Genomic DNA, 24251 nt, shown 5'->3' with positions numbered 1-24251 from the left:
TAGCTAGCGGTCTGTATTTACCCTGCAGAGATCTGAGGAGCAGTTAACCATAGTCCTCATAAATCAACAGGAGTTTAAAATGCCAACACAAAGAAAGCGGTAGGAAACGGACATCCGGCCGAAAAGAGTGAAATCCAGTCGAATTTCACAGGGGAATCCCGGAAGTGGAACGTCGTAATGTAGGCTTCAGGTTTTGACAAGAAAGAAGAATGTGTGAAATAAAAAGACAATAGAGTACAATGCGTAATCGGGAAAGTGGTCAGATGCACTAGCATGGTAATAGCTAATGCATGCAAGTTTCGTACAAAGCTTCTTATATAAGTTATTATGCATACAATTATGCATGTAACTATGCTGAACCATATTTAGCATTGGTACAGCTTGCCTTAACTTAGGGCTTATTATGCTTAGCATATTAAGTGTAACTAAGTTTAGCTGGGAATGAGAAGGAACAGCTTAGACTGCTGAAAGTTTCACAATGTAAAGCATCCTGCCTGACAAGCTGCCTCCGAGATGTCCTAAAACGGACACTGTAAAGAAGGAGGATAAACCATGGGGATAAACCAATCGGATTTAGACAACAAGGCTTTTCTCTGGCGCCACCTCATGCCAATCTTGACATATTTTGCGCCACATAGCAAAACAATCTCTACATTTTGCATCGATTTAGCAATTCTGTCATTTAGTCTAAGCATTACATCCTCACAAGGCTGCTAGCGTGTTATAAGTTCAACAGGCCACTTTCAAACACTTATTGTCAATAAATGATACTGGTCCCTCTTTTCACCCTGGTGACATCAGATTACTGTGAACAATCTAAGCTTACCTTTGGTCTCTGCAATCCTTTTACCACCTCCTTTCTTTTCCTTCTCTCTGCCTGTCTCACCCTGCCTCAGAGTTGTCTTTACTGTTGGATTAAACACAAGATATTTATTTAAAAATGAAGCACTTTTTAAAAGTTACATTTAAGTCTATAATGGCTATCTTCGTCATCTACAATGTATTCAAAATAGAATAGGAAACCCTTTTCGAGAAGGTCCTACTCCCACAGCAGAAACCAAAAGACACACGGACGACCCACCTACAGAAATAAACAACATTTCACACTTATAATGTGTAATTATGTGACTTACTCATTTCCAGAGAGAAAGCTGAAAAAAAGCTGAAAGTCCCTGCCTTGTCATGCTTTCTGAAAAGTACTGTAGTATTCTCATCTGTATCTGGTCTTAAAGATCTATTACAGCTGGTTCGGAGAGGTGACACAAAAACATAAAGTTCAGGAACCACAAAGATTAAATCACAAACTTTGACCTGAATAGTTTGGTTATTTCAGAAATGTTGGTTTTCTTGCAAATGGCAAAGATTTTCAGTGCTGATGTTACTAGACATATAAGGCTCAAACATGGTAAACAAATATGACAAAAACATTTTCTCACACAATGGAAAGTCACATTTTTCAGATTTTATTATTACCAAACTCAATTTTTTAGCCAAACCTGCACCTGAACATACACAACCACATTCACACGAACATCTCAGAGATATTAAAAATGAAAACTGCACAACCCACTTAAAGACGTACATCTGTGTGATTTAATCTTTGTTATTGTGTATCTTTCTTTTAATGTTCATTGGATTGCTGGAAATACAAATAAGGTACATTTGATTCAATTATAATTTAGAATTGGCACCCTGTTCTTTAATGCAAGTCAAGTATTTAGCTGTGTGTGTTCCAAAATATATACTTATGTAACTGAAGGGAAAAATATAAACATGAAAATCCCTGTAATACTAGGTTTAGCCTTTAATAATAACATACAGTAGCATGCATTTAGTGTCCAGTTGGTTTAAAATGAAGATAACAGAGATTCTACTTGAGATAAAAACAGATTTATTACATTATGTACAATTTTGGCTGACATTCAGACAGTAATCAGTAGGTTACAGAGGACCAATCACTGGTTCTACAGTGGCTAAGTAGCATGAGTTACACCTTGTGATTATGTACTTCTTTTACCCAACCTTATTCATCCATACAAATTCTTTTCTACTAAATCAAAAAATATATTTTACAGCATACTGCATTATTTTCTCATCATTCGACACGTTTAACAGAGACTCAATCAACATAAACAATCTGTAGGTTTGGACGGGTGTCACACAGAAATCTGCAGTGCCCCTCTACCTTTTCTGTTGTTCTATGAGGGCCATGTGATGGAGGTGGAAATGGCACCAGAGCTGATATCCCTTCTTCTCACTCATGGACTCTTCTTGTTAGCTGGAGACAGAGTGAGTAATTCAATAAGTCAAGTATTCATTTATTACTTTCCTTTTCAATCATGGGGCAATGTTTTTCTAACTTCCCCCATCCACCTCCACACTGAGAAAAAAAGTCATACAAGTTCTGCAACTTCCATCTGTGGCAGCTCTAGTTGTCTTACTGCAGCTTAATTACAAAATATTGGCGCCGTTTTCTGTAAAGATTACTCACTGTAGGAGGCCCTACATAATTTGGACCGCAGGGTTTCTCACAGAAAATGATACAATGCAACTGGGCTTTCTGTATTAGATTTCCGCTTTTAGCCTCCTTGACATTTCAAGCTGCATGAACTAATACATCTGTTATTTGTTGATCATTTGATTATTAACATACTTCACAAACCAAATCAGCTGCCCTGCTGGAGACACAGATACAGCTCAGCAGACAGTCTGGGTTTTCTCGCCTGCCACGCGCAAAACACACTCGCAAAAGATGCACAATTCAGCCCTCAGGGAAAAAGTAAAGTGTGTGTGTGTGTGTGTGTGTGTGTGTGTGTGTGTGTGTGTGTGTGTGTGTGTGTGTGTGGGGGGGGGGGAACATTCATCTCCCCTCCTTTGAGCGTATGAGCACCCTGACACCGGTATGGAACAAAGCCCGTCATCACATTCTAATCTCGAATTTCAGGGCTTTTATTTCACCCAAATGCCACCCCGCTGGCCTTGTGAATTATTGACAGACTGACACCAATGCGAAAGGACACATAAAAGAGGCTAAAAGCTCCGGCCCTGGAAGAGCTTGTCCTCTCCTATAGCCATCAACAGGGAGAAAACCTCTGCTAATGCTTCTCTGGAAGCTCACGGTAACTTTGAGACTGAAGTACCAACATATGACTCCTGACCTACAGCTGCTCTATACAGAAGCGATATTCTCTGCAGCTCTGCCTCTTTGGTCTGGATAAGACGAGCCTTTATACAATTACAAGGACACCAAGGCAAAGCGGTGAATTATCTGATCAAATTATGAAAATGTAAAGCTGTCAGTCACACACAGCCTTTTAAAGTCATTCTGACTTGACTACTGCTTGTCATTTCTCCTTTCAAGGAAACGTCACAGCATGGTACTTGGCTCTGGATACAGTCATTTAGTTTGCATGATGAAAAGTAAATCGAGGTAAGCCGTGTGTCAACTAGACACTCTAATAGTTGTCAGTTTTGTATCTTCTCATGCCTACTCCTCATTTTGCTCAAGATTACGATATTACAAAAACAAGTGGAAACAGACAGTGAAGATGGATAAAAAAAACAAAAAAACAAGTGTGAACAGAGAGGAGCAGAATATAACAAAGCCGTCAGGTGAGACGAGAAGCCGTGTTTGGAGAGTGTCTTTGTGCTCTCTACTGCTATCTAATCCACCTCGCTCTCATTGCTGGCACCCTCGGGCCGCCTCAGTTTGTCCACCTGTTCATTAATCTGTCCATCCCCACCTCGCCGAGCCACTGTCTGCATGCTTACAGGATACTCCTCCTCCTCTACGTGGCTGACATCCTCCTCCTCCTCCTCCTCTTTCTCCTCCTTCTTCTTCTCCTCTTCCCTCTGCACCTCCATGCGGACCTGGTCCTTTAGGTCCAGGGTCAGTGTTGCGCCGAGGCCCACAGTGCCATCATCTCCACTGATACCATTCGCTCCATCAGGCCCTCCTAGTGCATCCTGGGGGCAGTGGTGTCCATCTTTAATGGGGGAGGAGTTGGCAGACTCGTTACTGACGGGGGAGATGTCGCTGCTGCTGTTGGTGTGGTTGACTGGCGGCGAGCCAGGTACTGATGGCGGCTTCAGGGGAATCTGCCATGAGGGGATTTTAGGAATAGTGGGAGTGGAAGGGAATTGTCTCCTGTGGAAGGGGGACAGACAAGAGAGAGGAAAGAAATTAGGCCTGATTACAACTTCATAAAAAAAAAACAAAAAAAAAAACTTGTGTGTGGCCGGGTTAGCTCAGTTGGTAGAGCAGGCGCACATATATAGAGGTGTAATGCCTCGATGCAGAAGGTCCAGGGTTCGAGTCAGACCTAGAAGATTTCCTGCATGTCTTCCCCCTCTCTCTCCCCTTTCACATCTAGTTGTCCTTTCCATTAAAGGCTGAAATGCCCAAAACAAATCTTTAAAAAAAAAAAACTTCCCATGATGTAATCAGCCATAATTAGGCATACTGCAACCACAACACTATATAGTATATAGCTTCCTAAGTCAGGTGTTGAATGAGAACATATCCTCAACAGTAGTTTACATTTAAGCATGCAGCCACACACAAAGCACCCTATGTAATTCTCATAATTACAGCAGAGAAAATAGCTTTTCCCCCCCAAACAGCCAGATGTTTGTCACACCTGGTAAAGAAGCTCTAAGATGGTTTTAATTACATTGACTGCAGCTTTTAAGATCAAAAAGACAATGTTGAATCGTAATGGGATAAGCACTTCTTGGTGGTTATTAAAAAAAAAAAAAAAAAGTTTAGAGATGATTTGGATCATTTGAACAGAAAGGGAACACGTTTGGAGACAGATGGTGATACAGAGCCTTTAGTTTGTGATTCAAGCCTTTGCCAGAAAACTCATTGTGAGAGTCAGGATGAAGTCAAGAAAGCAAATGACAAAGGGATTATCGCTGATTAGCATGTACAAAACATGCTCAACTAGACAGTTCTGAGGCAATTTTCATCCTTGCTGGTTTTCTGATGTACACACTTACTTCAGGCTTCATTATAGACACTGATACATAATCATGCATGCTAATGGGCCTGACTGAGCTGGGCACTGCCTGACTAGATTGAGGAACAAAGATGGGAAGAATGAGGGGATGTCTGGCAGTATACAATGAGACCTTTAAAAAACACAAAATACTTTACACCTTGCATTAACATGTGGTAGGTACGTTCAGATTTTACCCTCGCAAGATTGATTGAAAAGTATGTTTTATCAGGACACAGCAGATTTTTCAGTTCCTATAAATAATTTCTCTCGCTGTTTTGTGTCATTTTGCACTCATAAAATGACTAAAGTTGCATAGGAGCAATTATGCATGTGTGTGGTTATCTTGCTTACCAATAAAAGCATTAAAACACAGAAGACCAGCTGATGCCTGCAGTGTGCTAATCAGCCGAGGCAAGTTGTGATGTAAAATAAATGGTGCAATCACTATTATAACCTCTAGTGCCTGTGAGATTAAACATATTTGAGATTAATGATTATGCTTTAAGTGTGGTGTGCGAGTCATTTGGAAGATGTGACATTATGTGTTCTTTTCTTTTATTTACTGAGTCCCAACAACAGACTTTTCAGGTTATCAACAACAGTACTGTAATATAGATGCATGCAAAGATGATTGCATGATTGCTGTTTTGTAGTTGTTTTTGAGATTTAAACTCAAAACTCCACATCTTGCAGTCTTCCTCAGCAGATGGGGTTTACTCAGTTAAGTTCAGGTCTGCAAACTCCAGTGGGGTGAAAAAAAATGACAGTTGAGAATACGGCCACATTTCACATGTGCAAACCAAAAAATAAATACAAGAAGTACAAGAGTAATTTTAAAGAGCAACATGAGATTATGTCAAAAGTATTTTAATGTCAGGCATAAATTAAATATGGCCAAAGTTAACGGAGTTGGCCCTTAAACACACACACACACACACACACACACACACACACACACACACACACACACACACCTTGTGACGGGGTCTGGATAACTTTGTTACCTGCTGAGCAGTAAGCCCTTCAAAGAGACGATCTCAGCCTTCAGCTCTCCAACGGTTTGGTTGTCCAGGACTCGGTTAGTTGAAGACGATGCCTATAGGAAACACACAAGCGAGAGACACAAAAAACGTCACAGACACACACACAAGCACTGTTCATGTAACATGCAGGGTCGCAGCACAAAGTCAACATCTGTCTTTCAACAACTCCTCTGTACTCAGACTCAACAACGTGAAACAATACAAAAAAGCTTTGTTTGAAAAAAAGGACATAGGGTACAAGGTAAACAAATATCGTGAATGCAAATGCTAAAAGCCACGTTTTTGTGTGGTCAGGTCATTTGTCACCATGACAACCTCACAACGGCCGACTGCTGGTGATGACAGAAAGGAGGACAAACAATCCCTTTAGTCACGTCATGTATGGCCTCGACTGCTCAGAAAATCCAGTGAGTGTGAATCATGCTGTTTTTACATAATTTCCATACTATCTAGAAAAGATCGTCGTTGTCCAGTGTTTTGGATAATGACTTTATCTTAAACAATGGCCACATTCATGAAGGCAGACCATAGTTTAGCAGTTAGTTTTTTTTTTTTTTTCTTTTATCAAAGGCATGTGTGTGTGATAACACTGGTGTGGCATGAAATGCTAGGGGGTAAAATGGCAAGTATTTGAATGGCAAATTGCTGCCGAAAATCTGTCCCTGCAGCACGTTTTTAGGGATAGGCAGAACTTTGGCAAATAGAGCTACAAAATGACGGTCAAGTTGCAGTTTACATCCATGTCTGTCCAGACTCATATAATAGAAGTAGTGAAAACTTTGAAACAATTTGGCAAAACATGGATGCTTCACCCACATCGTCAACCCAGAAGCTCAGAAAATCTATACAATCACCACAGTTTCAAAAGAAGTATCACCAATTCCGTATCCGACCAAATGTGATGTATGGTCACAATCTCCCCTTCTGTTCCTGAGTTATGGCGTTGAATAATGGCCAGAAAAGCGTTTTTGCAGAACATTATGATGTCACAGTAAAGTTGACCTTTGACCTTTTGGATAAACAATGTCATCACTTCATCGTTTTATCCTATTAGACATTTGTGTAAAAAGCTGTCATATTTAGCGTAGGAATTCTTGATTTATGGGCAAAAACGTGTTTTGTGATGTCACAGTGACCTTGACCTTTGGCCAGTTCATCCTTGAAACCAAATGGATGTTTTTTATTTTTAAATTCCCTTCAGGGGTTTCTGAGATATTGCATTCACAAGAATGGGACAGACGGACGGACTACTAAATAAAAGCATTGCATTTTCCCTGTTGTACCTCCTCAGGGCACTCAAAATAATCCAAATGAAACAATCATTGCCTGAACTGCTCATAGACAAATGCAACCTGTGAAGGGGCGTCATGAGTCTCAACCCAAAAGGGTTGGGAACCAGTGATGTAGATAATTGCTCCCCATCCGCAATCCATTCCTGGATAAAAAGCACAAATGTGTGAGAACAGGGGGATAGACTGATGAGACCAGAGGGAGGAGACACGGGAAAAAGTGGGATAAAAGAAAAGTAAAAACTGTAATTAAGACTCTCCTGACTCACCAGAGGAAGCTTGTTAGGAAGCGTGGACCCCCTATCGAGGGGAGAGGGATAACTTGGACTCTTTCGCTTGTAATTAAATCTAAGAGAAATTAATTGAATCACATCTGAAAAGGATCAGACTCATTTACAGTGGAAGAAGGGAGGCAGAGGAGGAGAAGAGAAGGGAGACAAAAAAGGAGGCTTTTTTTTGTGGCTCTTATCGACTCCTAAACCTCGTTGATAAGGAGCCATGTTTTAGAGGTGGTGCATCGGAGGCCTGCTGAAGACACTCTTATTACAGCCGTCACCTCATTAGAACCATCTTAATCCTTCGCCTCCCCAAGGCACCCGTATAATAAGGCTGGATTCTGCTTCTCTCTCATTTTACATCGGAAAAAATTAATTGCTCTATGGGCTGAGCTAAAAGACTTCCAAGTCATAGAATCAGCTTAAGAAATATGCAAATTGCTCCAAATAACTGAAAATGATTTCTATACACTTATATCACTTAACAGAAGAAACAAAGGCTTGAGAGTAGAATTGTTAACCGCCAGCTACATAATGTGCATCATCTACAGAGCAGCGCCATATAATATCTCACATCAAGACGTGTCACACAACACTACCACTGACATATGTCTTATTAAGTCTGAAGAAACCTAATTAAATGTTGGGCCAGGACTGGATTTCAGCTTTGAGATACATTATGTGAGTGTGTATACACACACATTGTGTAAGAATCTTGTGTTAAGTGCACTGGCTGCTTGAGTGGAGGGGTATCAGTGACTGGACAGATTGAAAGAAACACCGCTGACTTTAAAAGCCCCACCTGAAGTGCTGACACATATCCGATAGACCGCACGCGTGTGTACGCTGTGATGCTTTAACAAACGGCTGATCAAAATATTTAACTTCTGCAATGATTTAGCGGCTTTGATTACAAAAGCACCGTCATCAAGAAAATACTTACTAGGTCTGTGGATATATGGCAGTTCATGTTTGAGTTGCTATGCAGAATGAGACGATTATTATTCTTACTATTATTTTACCTTTTTTTTTCCGCTTGACTAATCTTATATGAATGCTATTACAACCAAAAGTCTTTATTTTTCATTAACCTTAAATATTGCATTTTGTATTTTATGTTGTAGACTTGATTTAGATGTTCAACTTCTGCTGCTGCTGGTTCCTATGATGTGGACATATGTATATGTTAAGACGCCTTTCTTGGCTGCATACACGTATGACCTCTTTATAAACTATTTATTATTCAATGTTTATGCCGTTATATTATTTATTTGACCCACCTGTCCTTAAGACTAGATTTGACAATTTTACCCTGAAGAAGGCAATATGTGCAAAACTGAATCATAGATTTAAAAATAAAAAGATTAAGAGTTATGGGTGCACATCTCGCTCTTTCATCTGGTATTTGACTTCTATCATACTTCCTGGTGTACAGGTGCAGGGCTTTAAGGGCTCTGTGTGGCCTACACAGTGGAGAACATAATTCTCCGCTTGGCTCTGCACATCGCAAAAAGCATCATGCATGAACAAATAAACAACAAACAAATGAACCAACCAAGCAAAACCAAAATAACAACTCAAACTGGGAGAGTGACACCTCTTACATCATCAACCACCACTGGATGTGTTTTTTACTATGTACATACTGTGCATAGTAAAGATTTCCTGTAACTGGTTTAAAAGCCTTGTAACTAATATGTCTTGGGTGGGGGCCTGGGTGTAATAGGGGTTGGCATATTTCTGCTGGTTAACCAAGTGCTCAAGAAAAAAAATTATATTACAAGCTAAGAAAAAAATAAAAACTATCAACTCTAGTAGCACCCAAGGACGGCAACACATCTGGCTAAATGAAGATAAATGCCTGTGGACCATTAGCAACAAGATAAGATCTTTAACAAGGCTTGTTTAAGAGTGTCTGAAGGCAAATTAATTCACAGTTACTCCGCCGGCAGACAGTGTGTTTTAGTGTAACGCATGTATATTTATGATGGAATTAGTTTCAAAAGGAAGTCCCCAGAGGAGTGTTTTTGAGTGGAAACACTGGTACAGTGCAATTGATTTCACTCTATTTATGCACTTTCCCACTGGCAGTTTGTCTCGCGCAAGCAAGAAGGCGGTTTCTAATCTTCTATGTAGTATCCACAAATAAAGAGAACGATCAGTAAGTTGAGACAGCAGGGAAAACACAGTTAACAGGCAGATTTGTAATGATAATGGAGCAGCAATCGACTAGGCTGCTTAACATCAGGGCTGAATCATCCTCGGGCAAATACATCCTTTACACCAAGGGAAGAATACAACAGCATGTCTCTGAGAGTCATGATAACTGAGAATAGTGAAAAAGAGAGAAACTGTCTCTGGAGATGTGCAGCATCAGTGCGTGCTCTGTGTGTGCGTGTGGACGAGAGTCAGTCTGTCTAAACTCACTTCTATAATGACGTCTCCAGTTTAGGGACAGTAAACGCACTCCGCAATTGAGTGGTTTCCAAACTACTAGAAATGTTTACTTAGCAGCTGAGGAAACAGAAGTGTCCATGTGTTTCGGGTTAAAGACACATTTCCGCGTTGAGAGGTATAATTGCTAAGCCTGGCGCACTTTGAGCGGAGTGGTGAGGCAAACCCCGAAAGCCGCAAACGGTGAATGATAAGTGGCTCGCCAGCTCCAACATGTGTTTTTCATCAAACATCCCAGACCTGAAAACAATTTCCCAATTTCCCCCGTGGCTTGAGACAACAGAGGGCCTTGTGCCGACTCGCAGGGAAAATTTAAGATCAACACTATAGCTATAAAGCAGAGTTTATGATTTGTTTAATGGGTGTTTTGATGTGAATAATACTTTTAATACACTACCGCTGCCCAACAAGGCACTCATAGCAAATGAAGTAGACACTTTTTTTAATCCAATCTGTGATTTGGAGATGACAAATGAAAAAAAAAAAAAACATCCCTCGTCCCTTTATGCTGGAGGGAACTCATCGTTTGAAGGGGGCCTACAGCCTGCCTGACAGAAAGCCTTAGATAATTTTCAGACCAGCATGGGCCAAATCAGATCATCGCTCACATATGCTGATTTGGGCCGCTGCTGCTTTCGACACTGCTCAGAGAGACCGTGTGGCTTAGAACTTGAAACAGCACAAATGAGCTATGAGTAGTCAGTTTTTGCTGAACCTCGTCCAGGGAAGAGATTCATATTTTTCTTCCTCGTTTGTGCCGAAGCAGATGTGTCCGCATATGTTTTCCTGCAATATCCAGATGCTACAGTGAAATATCATGTGCTAAACAAGCTGTGGACATAAAACATTGTCTAAGATTGTCCCTTCCAAGGCACTTTTTTAGAGCCCAGAGATCATAAAGCGATTTATGGGCAGTGTTATAAAAAGCAAGCAACATTTCATCCCTGCATATAAGTTTTTAGACCAGTCATTCACTCCGATTCACTTAAACACTTACAATTCTGAGTAGATTATGAACACTGTCTATAAAAATCAAGGCGAGGAGGCAATATGGTTAAAGATTATGGTCCCATGATGAGATGCACCATACTTTTTTGCAGCTTGTGTTCTGATGATATACAGTATAATAAGGCTGTCTGTCTTAGGTAGTTATGACTCGGGGCTGCGCAAGAGGTTTTAGTACACAGAGGCCACAGAGAAACCTTTTCTCTCTCCTCATCAATCTGGAGATTTCAACCTGCAACTTTACGTTTACGGAGCTCTTTTGCAATTTCAAAGTTACTGCCTGTCTAGCTTTCCTCAAAAACATTAATCATACATAACAGACCTTGAAGGTGCAGTCCGTAACTTTCATGTTCAAACTACAGTAAAGATACACTTCCTGTCAGCTTTGTAAAGTTGTTTCATGTTGTTGTTGTTGTTAGTTTGCCATCAAGATATAATAACACAAAAATGTTGTTTCTGAAATAATTAAGTTAGATGGTCCTGGTGGTTTCAAACAAACAGGTGTGTCTTGACACACTATATTAACATTTAGGGGCACCTCCAAATGCAACAAATGTGCTGCTGTAACTGAATTACAGTAAGAACAATGGAGGAGGATAAGGTGATGCAAAACAAAAGGAAAGTTTGAATGATAAATAGGTAGAATCTCAGAGGTCTAACTGAAATCACTGATATTCCAGGAAATTGCAAACTGTGATGGTAAGTGAAGGGCGCTGCTGAGTTGCTGATGAGATGGTAGCTACTGTACCTCTGCTGCAGCCAGTTCCTGAGAGAGCTCCTGGATCCTCTGCTGCTGCTGGATCAGGAGCTCCTGGACAGAGACCAGGGTCTGCTGCAGCTGGCTGACTGTGGAAACGAGCAGAAAAACAGATGGCAAATTTAGCGCACTTAAAAAAAAAGGGAAGTTAGATTGTGTTGTGATAAGGTTGTTTTGGTGACAGAACTGAACTATTTATTTTAAGCGTCAATGACAGAACTGATGGAACTCAACTTGTGTCACTGATCAAAGCTGTCCTCTAAGAATTGTAATCAAAGCTAATACCCGGTAACTTAAGTCGCAGCTTTTTGGTCCGAGGTGCTGAGAGTAGGGGGTGGGAAGAAGGTGGAGGGGCACATAGGCTGGAGATATTAATCTCTAGTGCCTGAACTTAAATCAAATAACAGTCTCTAACCTTCCATTATCCACCCAGACACTGCCTTCTAATGCATCTTAAATCCTCAAACGATCAACAAAGGAAAAAACAAGGCTCTCATTTGGGAGGAGGCTGCCAGACAAAATGTCCCCCCTAATCCTAATAAATATTGTTCTTTTTCCATTGACTTTGAAGATTGAATTAGTTCAAGTGTTGGTGTTGGACGAGGGTGTATGATTTCAAAAAACACTGGGCACAGTTTGTTGCCCCCTGCTTCCAGTCACGCGTGTATTACCAAACAATGCATTAAGTTTCCCCGAGCTGATTATATTACAGAAAACCAATAAACATTCATATAAATCATGGGCGTGTAAAGTGTTAAATCAAGCCTAATAGGATTAACATCAACAGATATTGTGGCGGTCCACTGCTGAGGTTGTCAGGCCAATGGTTAAAAGCCTGAGCTGCAGCTGCCTGGATGGGATGTTAAGAACCCTCCTCTCACATTAACCCGGGCCAGGACAAAAGACAGAGCCCGGCTCAGAGGCTGTGTTTCTTTTGAAAAAAACAACACAGACAAAATATTTGATCTTTCAAAGAAGCTAATATCTTGCAGTGACACCTGTGTTTAAATGGGTGGAGTTGTATCAATATAGGTGGGGTGCTAAAACATTTGATCTTTTCATGCTTGCAAAATACTATGGAACACAAGTTTGAGCAGGATCGTTGGTTGGGGCCAAAAACCGCAAACAATTAGAGTTTGTTACTCTGTCTGTGCTCCATAGTGTGACCAGCCTTTCTAAAGACGGTAATAAAACTAAAATACCGCGGCCATCCCTGCTTAAAAAAGGTGTTACTATGACAGGGTGTGCACGCTAAACCAAGAGCTGCCCTATTAGTCTCCAATTCCATCTCACCACAAAACAGCTTATCCAGATGTGTGTGCCAGTCTGCCAGCCTATAATGCTGTGCCTCCTGAATTACCAGTGGCACTGCTTTTTCAGCCACTTCAGCCAAACAGTCCAATTCCTTTCATGTCTCTCCACAAAGTTGACTTATTTGTACTGTTCAGACACTTGATAAAAATTCATAACTTCATATCCCCAGTTATCACAGATATGAAGCCAAGAATAATGAAGTCAATGACTTTGGCCAGGCATGAATCAGAAGGAGACTGTAGCTGCAATATGTGTGTGTGTGTGTGAGAGAGAGAGAGAGAGAGAGAGAGAGAGAGAGAGAGAGAGAGAGAGAGAGAGAGAGAGAGAGAGAGAATCAGACAAGATGATGCGTGAGGCATGCAGCTGCTGTGAGGAGGGTGCACATTGTGTATTCAGTAAATTATTCAGTAAATACCTCGATATAATGTACACTACATATGTCCAGGCCTGTCTCTGTCTTTAATGGCCAGCTGGTCACCAATATGGCTCCCACCAACAAAGAGTGCCCAAACAGCCGCACAATTCCATTACAGCCTGGGTGCGCTGAAGTAGTTCCAAGATCCATTCATTAATTGTCTGTGTGAAGTTGTAGGCAAATCATAATGGGAGTCAAGGCCCCTACTCTCGAGCTGGGGCTGGCGAGAGAGACTAATGTGGTCACCATTGAAAAGGATACATCACCTCATTGCGCCCGGCACTAGAGAAATACATGAACTTTAACAAAAGGGGGTTCAAGCAATTGGCAGCAGCGAGGCAGTCGGTCGGTATTACTCAGTGCAGCGAGGAGAGAGGAAGCGGGAGGGAGAGGAAGACAAAGGGAAAGCAGAGGGAGAAAACTCTCAGTGTAATTGCAACCCCTCTCCCCAACTGTTAACTACAACAGTCATTAACTACAATAGCAGTTTGGCTACTGCAGTCATAGCAAATTAGTTCCCCACACTGGCTGAAGAAAAGATATTTGATTGAGATGGGGGTTTTTTTGTTTTTTTTTTAACTGGAGGCTCACCTACTCGCTGCAAAGCACAGGAGGACTCTTACTGTGAAATCCTGTCTATACTGACAAACAAAACAGGGTTTGTAAGTTGGCAAATGGCCTGAAAGTGATAAGTAGATCAAGAAGGGACATTGGAATAGCCAGAGGAAATGTGTTTGCATAGTTGGGAGAAAATGACCATAAAAGAGCATATATTTGTTAATCAGATTCAGGGTGGCACACCTCGCACGCAATCTCACAAAATTGCTGCCCTCAACCTACTTTAGTCAGCCAGAAAACAATAGCATGGGTGTGACTGGATAAAATGATAACAGCCATATTTTCATCTACAGTATGTGGGTTCGTGACAGGAGCTGTAAACTCAAATACTTAATTTGTTTTAATTTGGAGAACAAGAGAAATTCAAACAAAGGATACTTGAATAGAAACTGACAAGGCCATACTTATGATTCAAGTTAAGAATACATAAGAAGAAGCAGAACATACTTCATTGATCGCCCAAGGGGAAATTACATTTCTATTGTACAGACTGTGGTGGAAACAGTCTGGCTTTTCTTTTTCTCTCTGCAGCTCAAAACCCTGTATACACCTGCATGATGGTTATTCATACAGTTTTTCTCACAATCTCTTTAGGCATAAAAAACTCCCGAGGGAAGGTTTTTACTTTCTTTGATATCTGATACAGACAGGCGCGCACAGCTCACGTACACTTGAAGGCGACTTTATTCAATTTAAAAAAAATAAAAATAATTTGACTGAAATACACATTTTGATTTAACGTTTTCATAATTCAAACATTAACGTTAAAACGCTAAATTATGTGATAAATATGCCCTCAAAGCTCTACAATTGCCCGAAAGTTGCTAAAAACTTTTTAGAACTGCTTTTAATTTTGATTTAATGTCCTGTTACTTAATGCATCTAGGTTCTCTTATTTAACTTGTTGTGTAAACTGCCTTTGAGTAACTTTTTAGTTGTTTTTTTAAACTGTAGTTTTTACTGTCTATTTCTGTCAGGCTACCTATCTCAAATATTAGTACCTTTCAGGTGAAAACACACTCCAGATCAACAGCACTGCTAACGAGACCAAACTTTCTCAGAGTGCCTCTCTCATTTACGCCTCCCTGGATTTTTAATTATACTGACGAAGAGCTAGGAAAGCATCTCCCTGCTTCTCTCTCTCCATGTCTGACAGCCAGGTTGAGATTCCTCACCTGTCCAACATGGGAGCCGCACCTGTCACCGTGCACTTAATCACACTAGGGCCAGTGCTGAGCCCAGACGCCACACAGCGCCATGCCACACACACACACACACACAAAATTAAAATGAACTTTCTCCCAACCTACAGGGAAGAGGGTGGATGATGATGATGGCGGTGGAGATTTGGATGGGGGTGAGGTTGGCGCAGGGGGAGACGGATGGAGGGGGGGAGTGAGAGAGGATGGGCGGGGGGGGGGGGGGTAAGTTGTCATTTCCCAACTACTCATTAATATTCCGAGGTTAAGAGCTTTTCAGCGAAACGTAATTAATTGAGCTCGAGTCTGACAGTAAACAAGCAATTTCAAATTAAAGCGAAATGACAGCGGCGTCATTTGTTAAAAACGTGCGGGGCCCCCCGATTTTGGCGACAGATAAATGAGGGAAAATGTTAAGGAGGGAGAAAGTGATGAAGATATTAATCTTCACCTGTCTGTGTCAGCGTGCCACTCATTGCCGCAATGTTGCTCTCCATCCTCTGCAGATGCTTCTTGTCTTCCTGGCTGCCCATAATGAGGGGAAGGATGTATTTCTGCAATTAAAAGCATGACACAATATTATACTTCTCCCTGGTTGGATCCAGCAGAAGATGAGAAAAAGACAGGGCCACCTAGACTTGGCAGTGGACAGTCAAAGGCATTATTTTATTGGACTATTGCCTTTAAAATGCCTGATCAGGTGCATGCATTTATGCGGCGTGTCCAAGCAAGTGATAGAGGCATGTGCACACATCTAGTGTTAAAACCATTAGTCGATTACAAAATGAACCTACATTTTTAATAAACAATGTTTTTACAGTTATTTATCAAACATAATCATTCAAATAGTTGCTAGTTCTAGATTTGCTGCCATCTCTATTTCATATCATTGTAAATGAAATACAGTATCTCTGGGCTGGTGTTTTTTGTTTGTTTTAAGGCTGAATAAGGATCACTTAATCCCTCACAGACGGTTTGCAGCGCTCTGCTGCCTGAGCCAGGTTTTCTCTCCAACTCAGGTGGCAAGCAGCCACACCAGTGCCAGTAATAAACACTTTTTCGAGAAAAAGATTAAATGAGTGTCAACACGTGGTAATTAATAAGTGGGTTGCTGGGAGTGTGGTGTTTACAAGGTGCGCCATAACATAAATAAAGTATGGGCAGAAGCCTGGACATATGGTGCGACTGGCGCTACGCTCCAGTGACATGACAGCAACCTGCACCGTCCCGCCAGGGAATCCCACCTCCCAGACGACCAGTGGCTGGCAAACCCTGCTGCACATAAGAAACAGTGGACTGGTGCAGTGTGTGTTTTTGTCAGTCAAAGACCACAGGGACAGTGGAATAAGGGGCAGAGGACCGTGAATGTGCATGTGCAGCCTTGTGAAAGGCTGTGTAAAGAAGGATGAAATATTAGGACGTAACAGGATCCATAGAGAAGCCAGTATGTCCGACAGGGTCAGGTAGGCATATGCAAGTACATGATACGCGCTCCCTTTCTCTCTCTTGCACACACGGAGGAGAACAGCCTGTCATCCAGGGTGAGAGCTACTGCTGGAGCTCCTGTCCTCCTCTAAAACGAGAGTAATGGCTTCCACATGCCACTCAGACTACTACTAACAACCACTATGGGATTAATGTCACCGGGGACAAGGGGCCTCATGAGCTCATGTTCAAGGGCTGCTAAGCCCGATAAAAACCAGGGTGATTATTTTTAGACGGTAGGACGTCAAAAAAATGGTTGTGTGCTGTGTTAGCAACTATATTTTTTAAAGGGAAAAAATATATCTGAGGGGGGGGTAAGTTAAAATGAAGGGGTTCAAATGAGATCATGCTTTGACGTAAAACAGGGTTGCTTTAATAACAAGACCAGAGTGATGTTACATACTGCAGAGGCGCCTTCTATTCTAGCACCATAATTCATCATAAACTGATGTACTTGCTAAGCCCACCCATTTTAATGTAAAATCAGGGAGAGGCAGTACTGACAGATCTTAGGATGCAAAGGATAATTTGTACAACACATTTTAGAAAGATTAACTGTGAAAGCAAAGTCAGTGAGGAAATAGGCTGTAACTTACTTTGTAAAGCTGATGAAAGCCAAAGGCGATGCCCACCATAATGATAGTGAGGGCACCATAGTCTCTCCATCTGTACCCTGCTGGACCTGGAGAGGAGGATGAATCCCATGAGCTGAATGTGAAGTTGAAGTTTTATTATTTTGGGGTTGGGCCTAATACAGTGTTTGCATGCAAACGTTTAAAACAACTAAAACATACAAAAAGGTAAGAGTGTGTACGTGTGTGTGTGTGTGTGTGTGTGTGTGTGTGTGTGTGTGTGTGTGTGTGTATTTAGAAGTTGAATGCCTTGCTGAGTGACAGATAATGTGAAAGTGTGTCATTGTGCAAGCTGTCATCTGGGTAGGCCAACTGTCTGTCAAAGTGGAAATTCCCCACATAAGAGAGGCATTCAACTGAAAATGTCACTAAACAACAAACAGGTCTGAATGAAATACAGTGTGAGTTTTACTTTTATTTACTCTGGTGGGGCCCAAATGAATATGAAATTATTAGCGGCTAGGCCGCTAAAATACGCCACTGATATTCTATTACAGGTCTGATTTCACCTAATGGGTTATGTCGTACATGTTTACTAGCTTAAGTAACTAAACCAGATTGATCTTGTGCCTTACCACTTGTGTGATTTGACATGCAAATAAAATGAGAGACCTGCTGTCACATTGGACTATATGGTATATCTTCAAGGTGAATGCTGTTTTATTCTCCTTACTCAAGGGCACATTTCATTGCTGCTGCAGCATTGAGGGATGAACCTGCAACCTTTCCTATCGAAAATTTTGAGTCATTCTCCAGCATCCATATGGTAACCACATAAATTTGGGTCTTCATCAACATTAAAGCTGCGATAGACTATCACCTATCCCAGAATACCGTGCTTCTGAAAGGCCTGGGAGTCCTTGGGATAGGTGGTTGACCCTGAACAAGCCTCACTGCATCACCAGGGGTCTTCACTTGCTCTTTTCCCCCCCGTTAGGACCTTTCATTCTTTCTCTGTCTCTCCTTTTTCCTCCACCACTTCCACTCTGCCATCTTCCTTTTTTATTTGGTCACTTAAGCTGTGGAACTGTGGTATCCATCCCCCGTTTTTCCAATCTCCTCTCAAATTTATTGGGTTCAGTAGAGGCCTTCCTGTCCTTCTACCGCGTGGAAATAGAGATCAGAGTATCCATTACTTCGACAGAGATGGATGCGGGTCCCTGTGCACCATCCTCATAACAAGGACATCAAAGGAAGGTAGCCCCCTCTTTTCAGCATGACCCCCCATACAAGAATCCCCGCTCTCACCTCATTATGCAGCTCCCTTATAGCCGTTTTGATATAAAACCCCCCACTATGGACGGAGAGCCGCGAGTCTCCCTAACTACATGGCCATCCCATCAACATCACTTTCATTACAAAACATGAGATGCCAGGGGAGTCAAGGACAGTGTGGTAATAAATGAGGGTGGAATACATCTGGAATCATTGTCATATGGGTTAAGCATTACACGGACTTCATTCTGCATTGGTAAATCAGTGGACAGCACTCATAACCTCCTGAGGTAATAAAGATACAGGTTGCGGGGTGGGGTCTTACCAGTGTGGAACCCCTTAAAACAGAATGGCAAGAGACTTCATGAGCTTGTGCAGTGCAATGTCATATCCCTGTATTTGAATTCACAATCAAGGCAAATGTTGTATGGTAACACTTGTAAAGTTCCTGGTATTTGGGGAGCGACCGATAATCCTGTTTAGTGGATTTAAATTAATAAAAACAAGATGGAACAGCAAACCTGAAGAAGGCTTAAGTTTTGAATTAGGTGAGGATGTGCACATACATATTAATATTATGTATATGCACCAGGTATCAAAGGGGAGAAAATGATGTGTGTACTCACTCTGTGGTGCAAGAGCCAGCTGAGTTGCATGGAGTGGATGTGGGGGCCCCACAGGGCTCAGAGGGAGGATTTCTTCTGTGCTGCCAGAGCGCAGGATGGACAAATTTACCTCCTCATCCGTCAGCCCTGGAATCAAGACACACACCTTTAAGACATTCGGAGGGGGTATACAGTAGTTACTGCGTGTTAATGGGAACACCAAATGGCTCCTTGGCTACCATAATGCATGCTTAAATACTTCCCAAGTTGCCCACAAATCTTTTAAGTACAATTTAGAAAAAGTATGACAAATCTTCATTCAATTTTACCTGACCTCTTCTCAAAAATACATTTTCATTTCATAATTCAAAAACTCCACCGAGAGTTTCCGTTTCAGGGACATCCATCAAAAGAAGATAGTGTAGAAAGGTTCACACGCAATGAAATCTGAAACTCTGCTAGCCTATTAACTGCCACCAAAGGCAAAGAAAATAAGAGTCTGTCCACTTCTCCAGTTATATTTCCCATGTGGAGATTTCATACACCCCAGACAGCGAAAATGCATTATTTTAATTTCTTCATTGTAATGTAAATGTATTACATAATTTTGCAAATGCCAATATAATTTAATCTTCAGATCTTTTTAATGATTTTAGTGATGATTAAATTGCAAAGGGCTCCCTGATGGAGAATCTAAAGGGAGTTAAAAAATCTAATATGAACATCTCCTTTTGTGGCAAGAAAGGATTTTATTTCAGGTGCCATATGCTGCGGGTCTCTTCTTTTAATGAGCGACTTAGTCTAAACAAAGGAAAATAATTACAACTTTTGGTAAACTACATTAAAAAACATTAACCAATTTATAGCAAAATTAGGAGAAAGCTAAAGACAAAGAACCAATACAAGTACAGCAGCTCTCAGCTCATTAATAAGCATGGTTTACCTTATAAAAAAATCAGCAGTCTGTATCATTATGTTTTGCATTGTTCACTGTGTGTCTCTCACTAACATCTTACCAGAACTTCCTTTAGCCATTTCCCTTGCTTATTGACAGAAAATCCCCTTTGTACGAAAGCCTTTTACTTGCACTATTCCCTCAGGATTTAGATAATAAGAATCAGAATACACTTCCTTCATCCTTTGAGAGAAATCAAGCAATTGGAAAAGGTTCATTTGCAGTGTTTCAAGAGATAGCTTTATTTGCATTAAGCACGCAGAGCCCGACTCTAATATCTCTGGTACTGACCACCAGAGTGGTCTTCACAAAAGAAGAATACAGTAACACCCTTGTGGAGTATTAATAATATAAACTGTGTAAACATGTAAAGCAGAATGTTCAATTGCTTAAGGTGGATAAGATATCATAACCAAAACCTCCCATTTGAAATATCTGAATAGCAGGTCAGACCTTGATCAGAAATCCCACTTTAACCTATCCCTGTATTAGCAGCCCAAAAGTATAAAGAAATCCTTTGATAATCTACCACACAGTTTATGCCAAGAGGAGGTCCCTGCCGTCACCTATTTAAATGCTCCGAGGACTTCAAATGGCCATGAAAATTGTTGAATAATTGAAGGCAAATATTGGCCGGCCTGTAGTCTACAGCAGGTCCTGAGTGCCAGGAAGTGGTGAGCGCCATGTGCTGAGTTTGTGCAGTCAGACTGCACTGTCAAATAAGCAATAATGTGTCCCTGGACTCCTGATTCATCTGACCACAGCAGACTACATGGTGGCAGACTATTGAGTGAGACATGCAAAGATCTCAGTTTCACTGAATGACAAGAAATAAAAACATGCTTCAGGTTTTTTTTTCATTTGACCTTGAAATGTAGTCTCTTTTACATCCACATTTATGCTGCTATTGAGCTTAATGTATGTACATCGCAATGTCTGTTCACATCTTTGATGTTGGTTATGCCCCAAATAAAAAGGTTTTTGTACCTTGCATCAAAAAAAAAATGGAAATTTCTGAAGCTGTTTACTAGTCAAATTACAGCTTGCTAAGTTGTGTTGTATGCTCTGATCTGTTTATTGTTGAGGAGAAGACAACAGCAAATGAAAGAGTCCTTAGATCCAAAAGAAAAGGGAACAAGGTGAAAGTGAGTTTTACATATAAAAGGGAAAAGACAAAAAAAGGATGGTGAAATTTATTATGGGTTCCAAAACCTGTGGAATGACCCCTGGACCCCTATTTCAGATCGACCTGCTGGGAGATGAATTTTTTAAGACATAAATTACACCTAATGACGACACCATAAAAAAGAACAATAATGGAAAGCTATTCTGTATTTCATTATACTGTATTATTTGGTGCACCTGATACACGCAGTGCCTGTTTATGAGTCACCGTATTAGCAGATGCTCAGCCGAAGCATTTGCTTTGACCTTGCCATTCTCATTGGGGCATGAAATTACGGTGCTGGCACCTCGATATTACAGCTATAAATACTGTAAACTGCATATCTGGGCTACGTTTTCTATTGTCTTTCAACATAAACCTGATCGGTATTTATTTAAAGGAAAACCCATTGCTCGTCGGGTTATTTACAGCTCTATTTTCAGTGGCTCATATTCTCTGGGTATTTTTAAAGGGCAAAGAGGCAGCAAGGCTCTTACATTTAATTCATTTCTACAATTCTGGCACTTCTGGACTTTAAGGGTCAACACCTAGGCCGGACAGCCAATTATAAAAATTGCTTACTAAAATATTTTGGGTGTTAAAAGGTGAATGCCTTTTTCACTGTTGTCCAAGGCCTGAATTATGAAGTTGCCCTTGAGTGAAAATTACATTTTGAATATCGTATTAAGAAAAAAAAAAAAAAAAGGCATGGCAGGGGTCATAAATAGATGGAGGTCAATGGGTTATTAAGAAGTCGAGTGCAACTTCTCATGCTGTGCTGGCGAGGGAGATTCTACATGTCATTTGGTCCAGTACAACTGCTTGAAAACAGCATGCCCTAAATAATGACCACTCTCATAGAGTATTCATTTATGTATTAAAAAAGGGGACTCTGCTCTCATTTCCCTGCTTTATCGCCTTGTACTGATGACAAAGTAGGCAAGGCCTAGGCTAGGTGGCGCCGTGGAGTAATTTATAACCACATCAATCCCTTTACCTTCTATGGAGGCCTTGGTCATTGTCATTTTTGTCCGAGAGGTGAGTCACATAACCCCACTTACAAACAGCATCCTATTAATATCTGGGATGATGAACCTTATCCTTACCCTTACCTTCAAACATGGTATGGTAATAGACCAACAGCATACCTGTGTTCCCTGTGACCCTCGATCACTGGCCCTCTACTCAGGGTGAAATCTATTAGCATTATTTATTCAACTCAATAACAATCGGGACGGCATTAAAAAGAAATAAGTCAAGCCATCATTTATGTCTCACTGACAGAGAATGTACTGTGCCTGTAATGCATTTAACATTGTATTTACCTGTAATGCTACATGTACTCTCTGCGCATTACTCTCCCAAACAAGCAGCACTCAGTTTGGTAGTCTGGGTGCGCCAAGTGATGTCAGTTTAGGGCCCACGGTCAAAGTGACATGTTGAAAACTGGAAAATGTTGTTGACTTTGTCCTGAGAATTTGATTTTTTTTGGTAATTATGTGTGTAACTGTTAATTGTCTGGGCTTAATGGTGGTGCCAAAATGGGGCTCAACGCTCTTTAGTTGTTACATCTGTTAATTATAGAGGACATAGATGGCGCAATTCACTAGATGAGACTGGAGCACATTATATTTCACTCAAACACAATAAAATTTACTTGATCTTGGCAAGGAACAAGTAAAGCAAAATTGCTTCGATATGGCTGCAACTCATTTCCCGACTCGTCTGCAAAAGAACGAAAAAAAAACATCTGGGTTTCAACCTTGATTCATATTACATCTAAGTGACAAAGTTTCAATATTTCAGCCAGTTTATTCAACAAGGACTCAAGAAAGGCAGCTAGAAATATTGGACTGCATAATTGCCAATTCATAACCTGAAATTGACAGTTGAAGGAAAACTTTCATTGAAAATTACATTTTTCAATGAATATTGAAATAAACCACACTATTAGGATCTCGTTGGAAAAAAAAGGAGATGTAACCCAGAGAGACATTCTTCAGTGCAGATTAGGGCACAAATGTGCAGGGAAATAATATGCAGGAGCAAGATTATTGTGTAAAGATTCTGCAACATGCAATCAAAGTGGGCCCTATTTTCCCCTTCATCAGCTGTCCAGCGTAAGTACTGGCAGCAAGAGGAATCCAATTTAAAATCCACTCTACCGGGAGATGGTATTGTTTCATTTTATGTGTGCTTTGACATTTCTGGCTGTTAATATAGAGTAAAATCCAGAAGTATTTACATAAATATGACATTAAACTGTATTAGAAATTAAGACTGACACATTTGCTGTGGTGTCTGTTGAGGAGGAGGATGATTGAGTTTCTAGGTCAAAGGGTTGAGAGGACAATTCATGCTGGGTATAGAAACAGAGGGACTGTGAGTACTGGCCTGCTGCTATGTCTATGCAAAAGTCCAATATGGCTCAAGTGAGACAGAAAAGGAAGCAACTAATCGGAAATTAGGGGTGTCATGATTCTCAAAATCCTCGATTCGATAACATTTCCGATTCTAAGGTCACGGTTCGATCCGATTCTCGATTTTTACATTTATTTATTTTTTAAAGCACAGGTTGCTATGGCATTTTTAGACTAGACTTGCATATATACGCAATATAATATCAGATTGCAGAGCTTGTAAACTGTGGCATTTTTGTCAACAACACGAACATTGTCAACATAACTCACTGGAAATCCAAAATACTTCCACACCGGCGACTTCATTGAAAGAGGAGGGGGTTCAAGTTCTGTCGAAGGTTGACTTGCAGCACTTAAACGTGTTTTTTTTCCCCGCTTGACAAAGCCGACCGGACGTGACAC

The 24251-nt window shown here is 40.9% G+C and overlaps 1 protein-coding gene across 3 annotated transcripts in view; it reads right to left on the bottom strand.

Moving 5' to 3' along the window:
- Nucleotides 1-1442: 1442 nt before the first annotated feature.
- Nucleotides 1443-24251, bottom strand: part of pex14 (peroxisomal biogenesis factor 14) — a 49695-nt gene continuing 26886 nt past the window's right edge. The window contains exons 5-11 of one of the 3 annotated variants that reach the window (XM_078254748.1): nt 19331-19456; nt 17454-17539; nt 15824-15926; nt 11818-11915; nt 6008-6099; nt 3744-4147; nt 1443-2278 (exon numbers count right to left, since the gene is read on the bottom strand). In XM_078254748.1, the coding sequence (XP_078110874.1) occupies nt 2259-2278; nt 3744-4147; nt 6008-6099; nt 11818-11915; nt 15824-15926; nt 17454-17539; nt 19331-19456 (929 nt within the window). In that variant the 3' untranslated portion in view covers nt 1443-2258. Of the gene's footprint in view, nt 4148-6007; nt 6100-11817; nt 11916-15823; nt 15927-17453; nt 17540-19330; nt 19457-24251 lie in introns of all 3 variants that reach the window. The other 2 variants (XM_078254749.1, XM_078254747.1) reach the window with 2 other exon arrangements.

The sequence above is a fragment of the Sander vitreus genome, chromosome 7, assembly GCF_031162955.1.
Source record: "Sander vitreus isolate 19-12246 chromosome 7, sanVit1, whole genome shotgun sequence".
Classification (NCBI taxonomy): Eukaryota; Metazoa; Chordata; class Actinopteri; order Perciformes; family Percidae; genus Sander; species Sander vitreus.
Note: the sequence above shows the minus strand (reverse complement) of the source record. Positions and strands in the feature narration are given on the sequence as shown.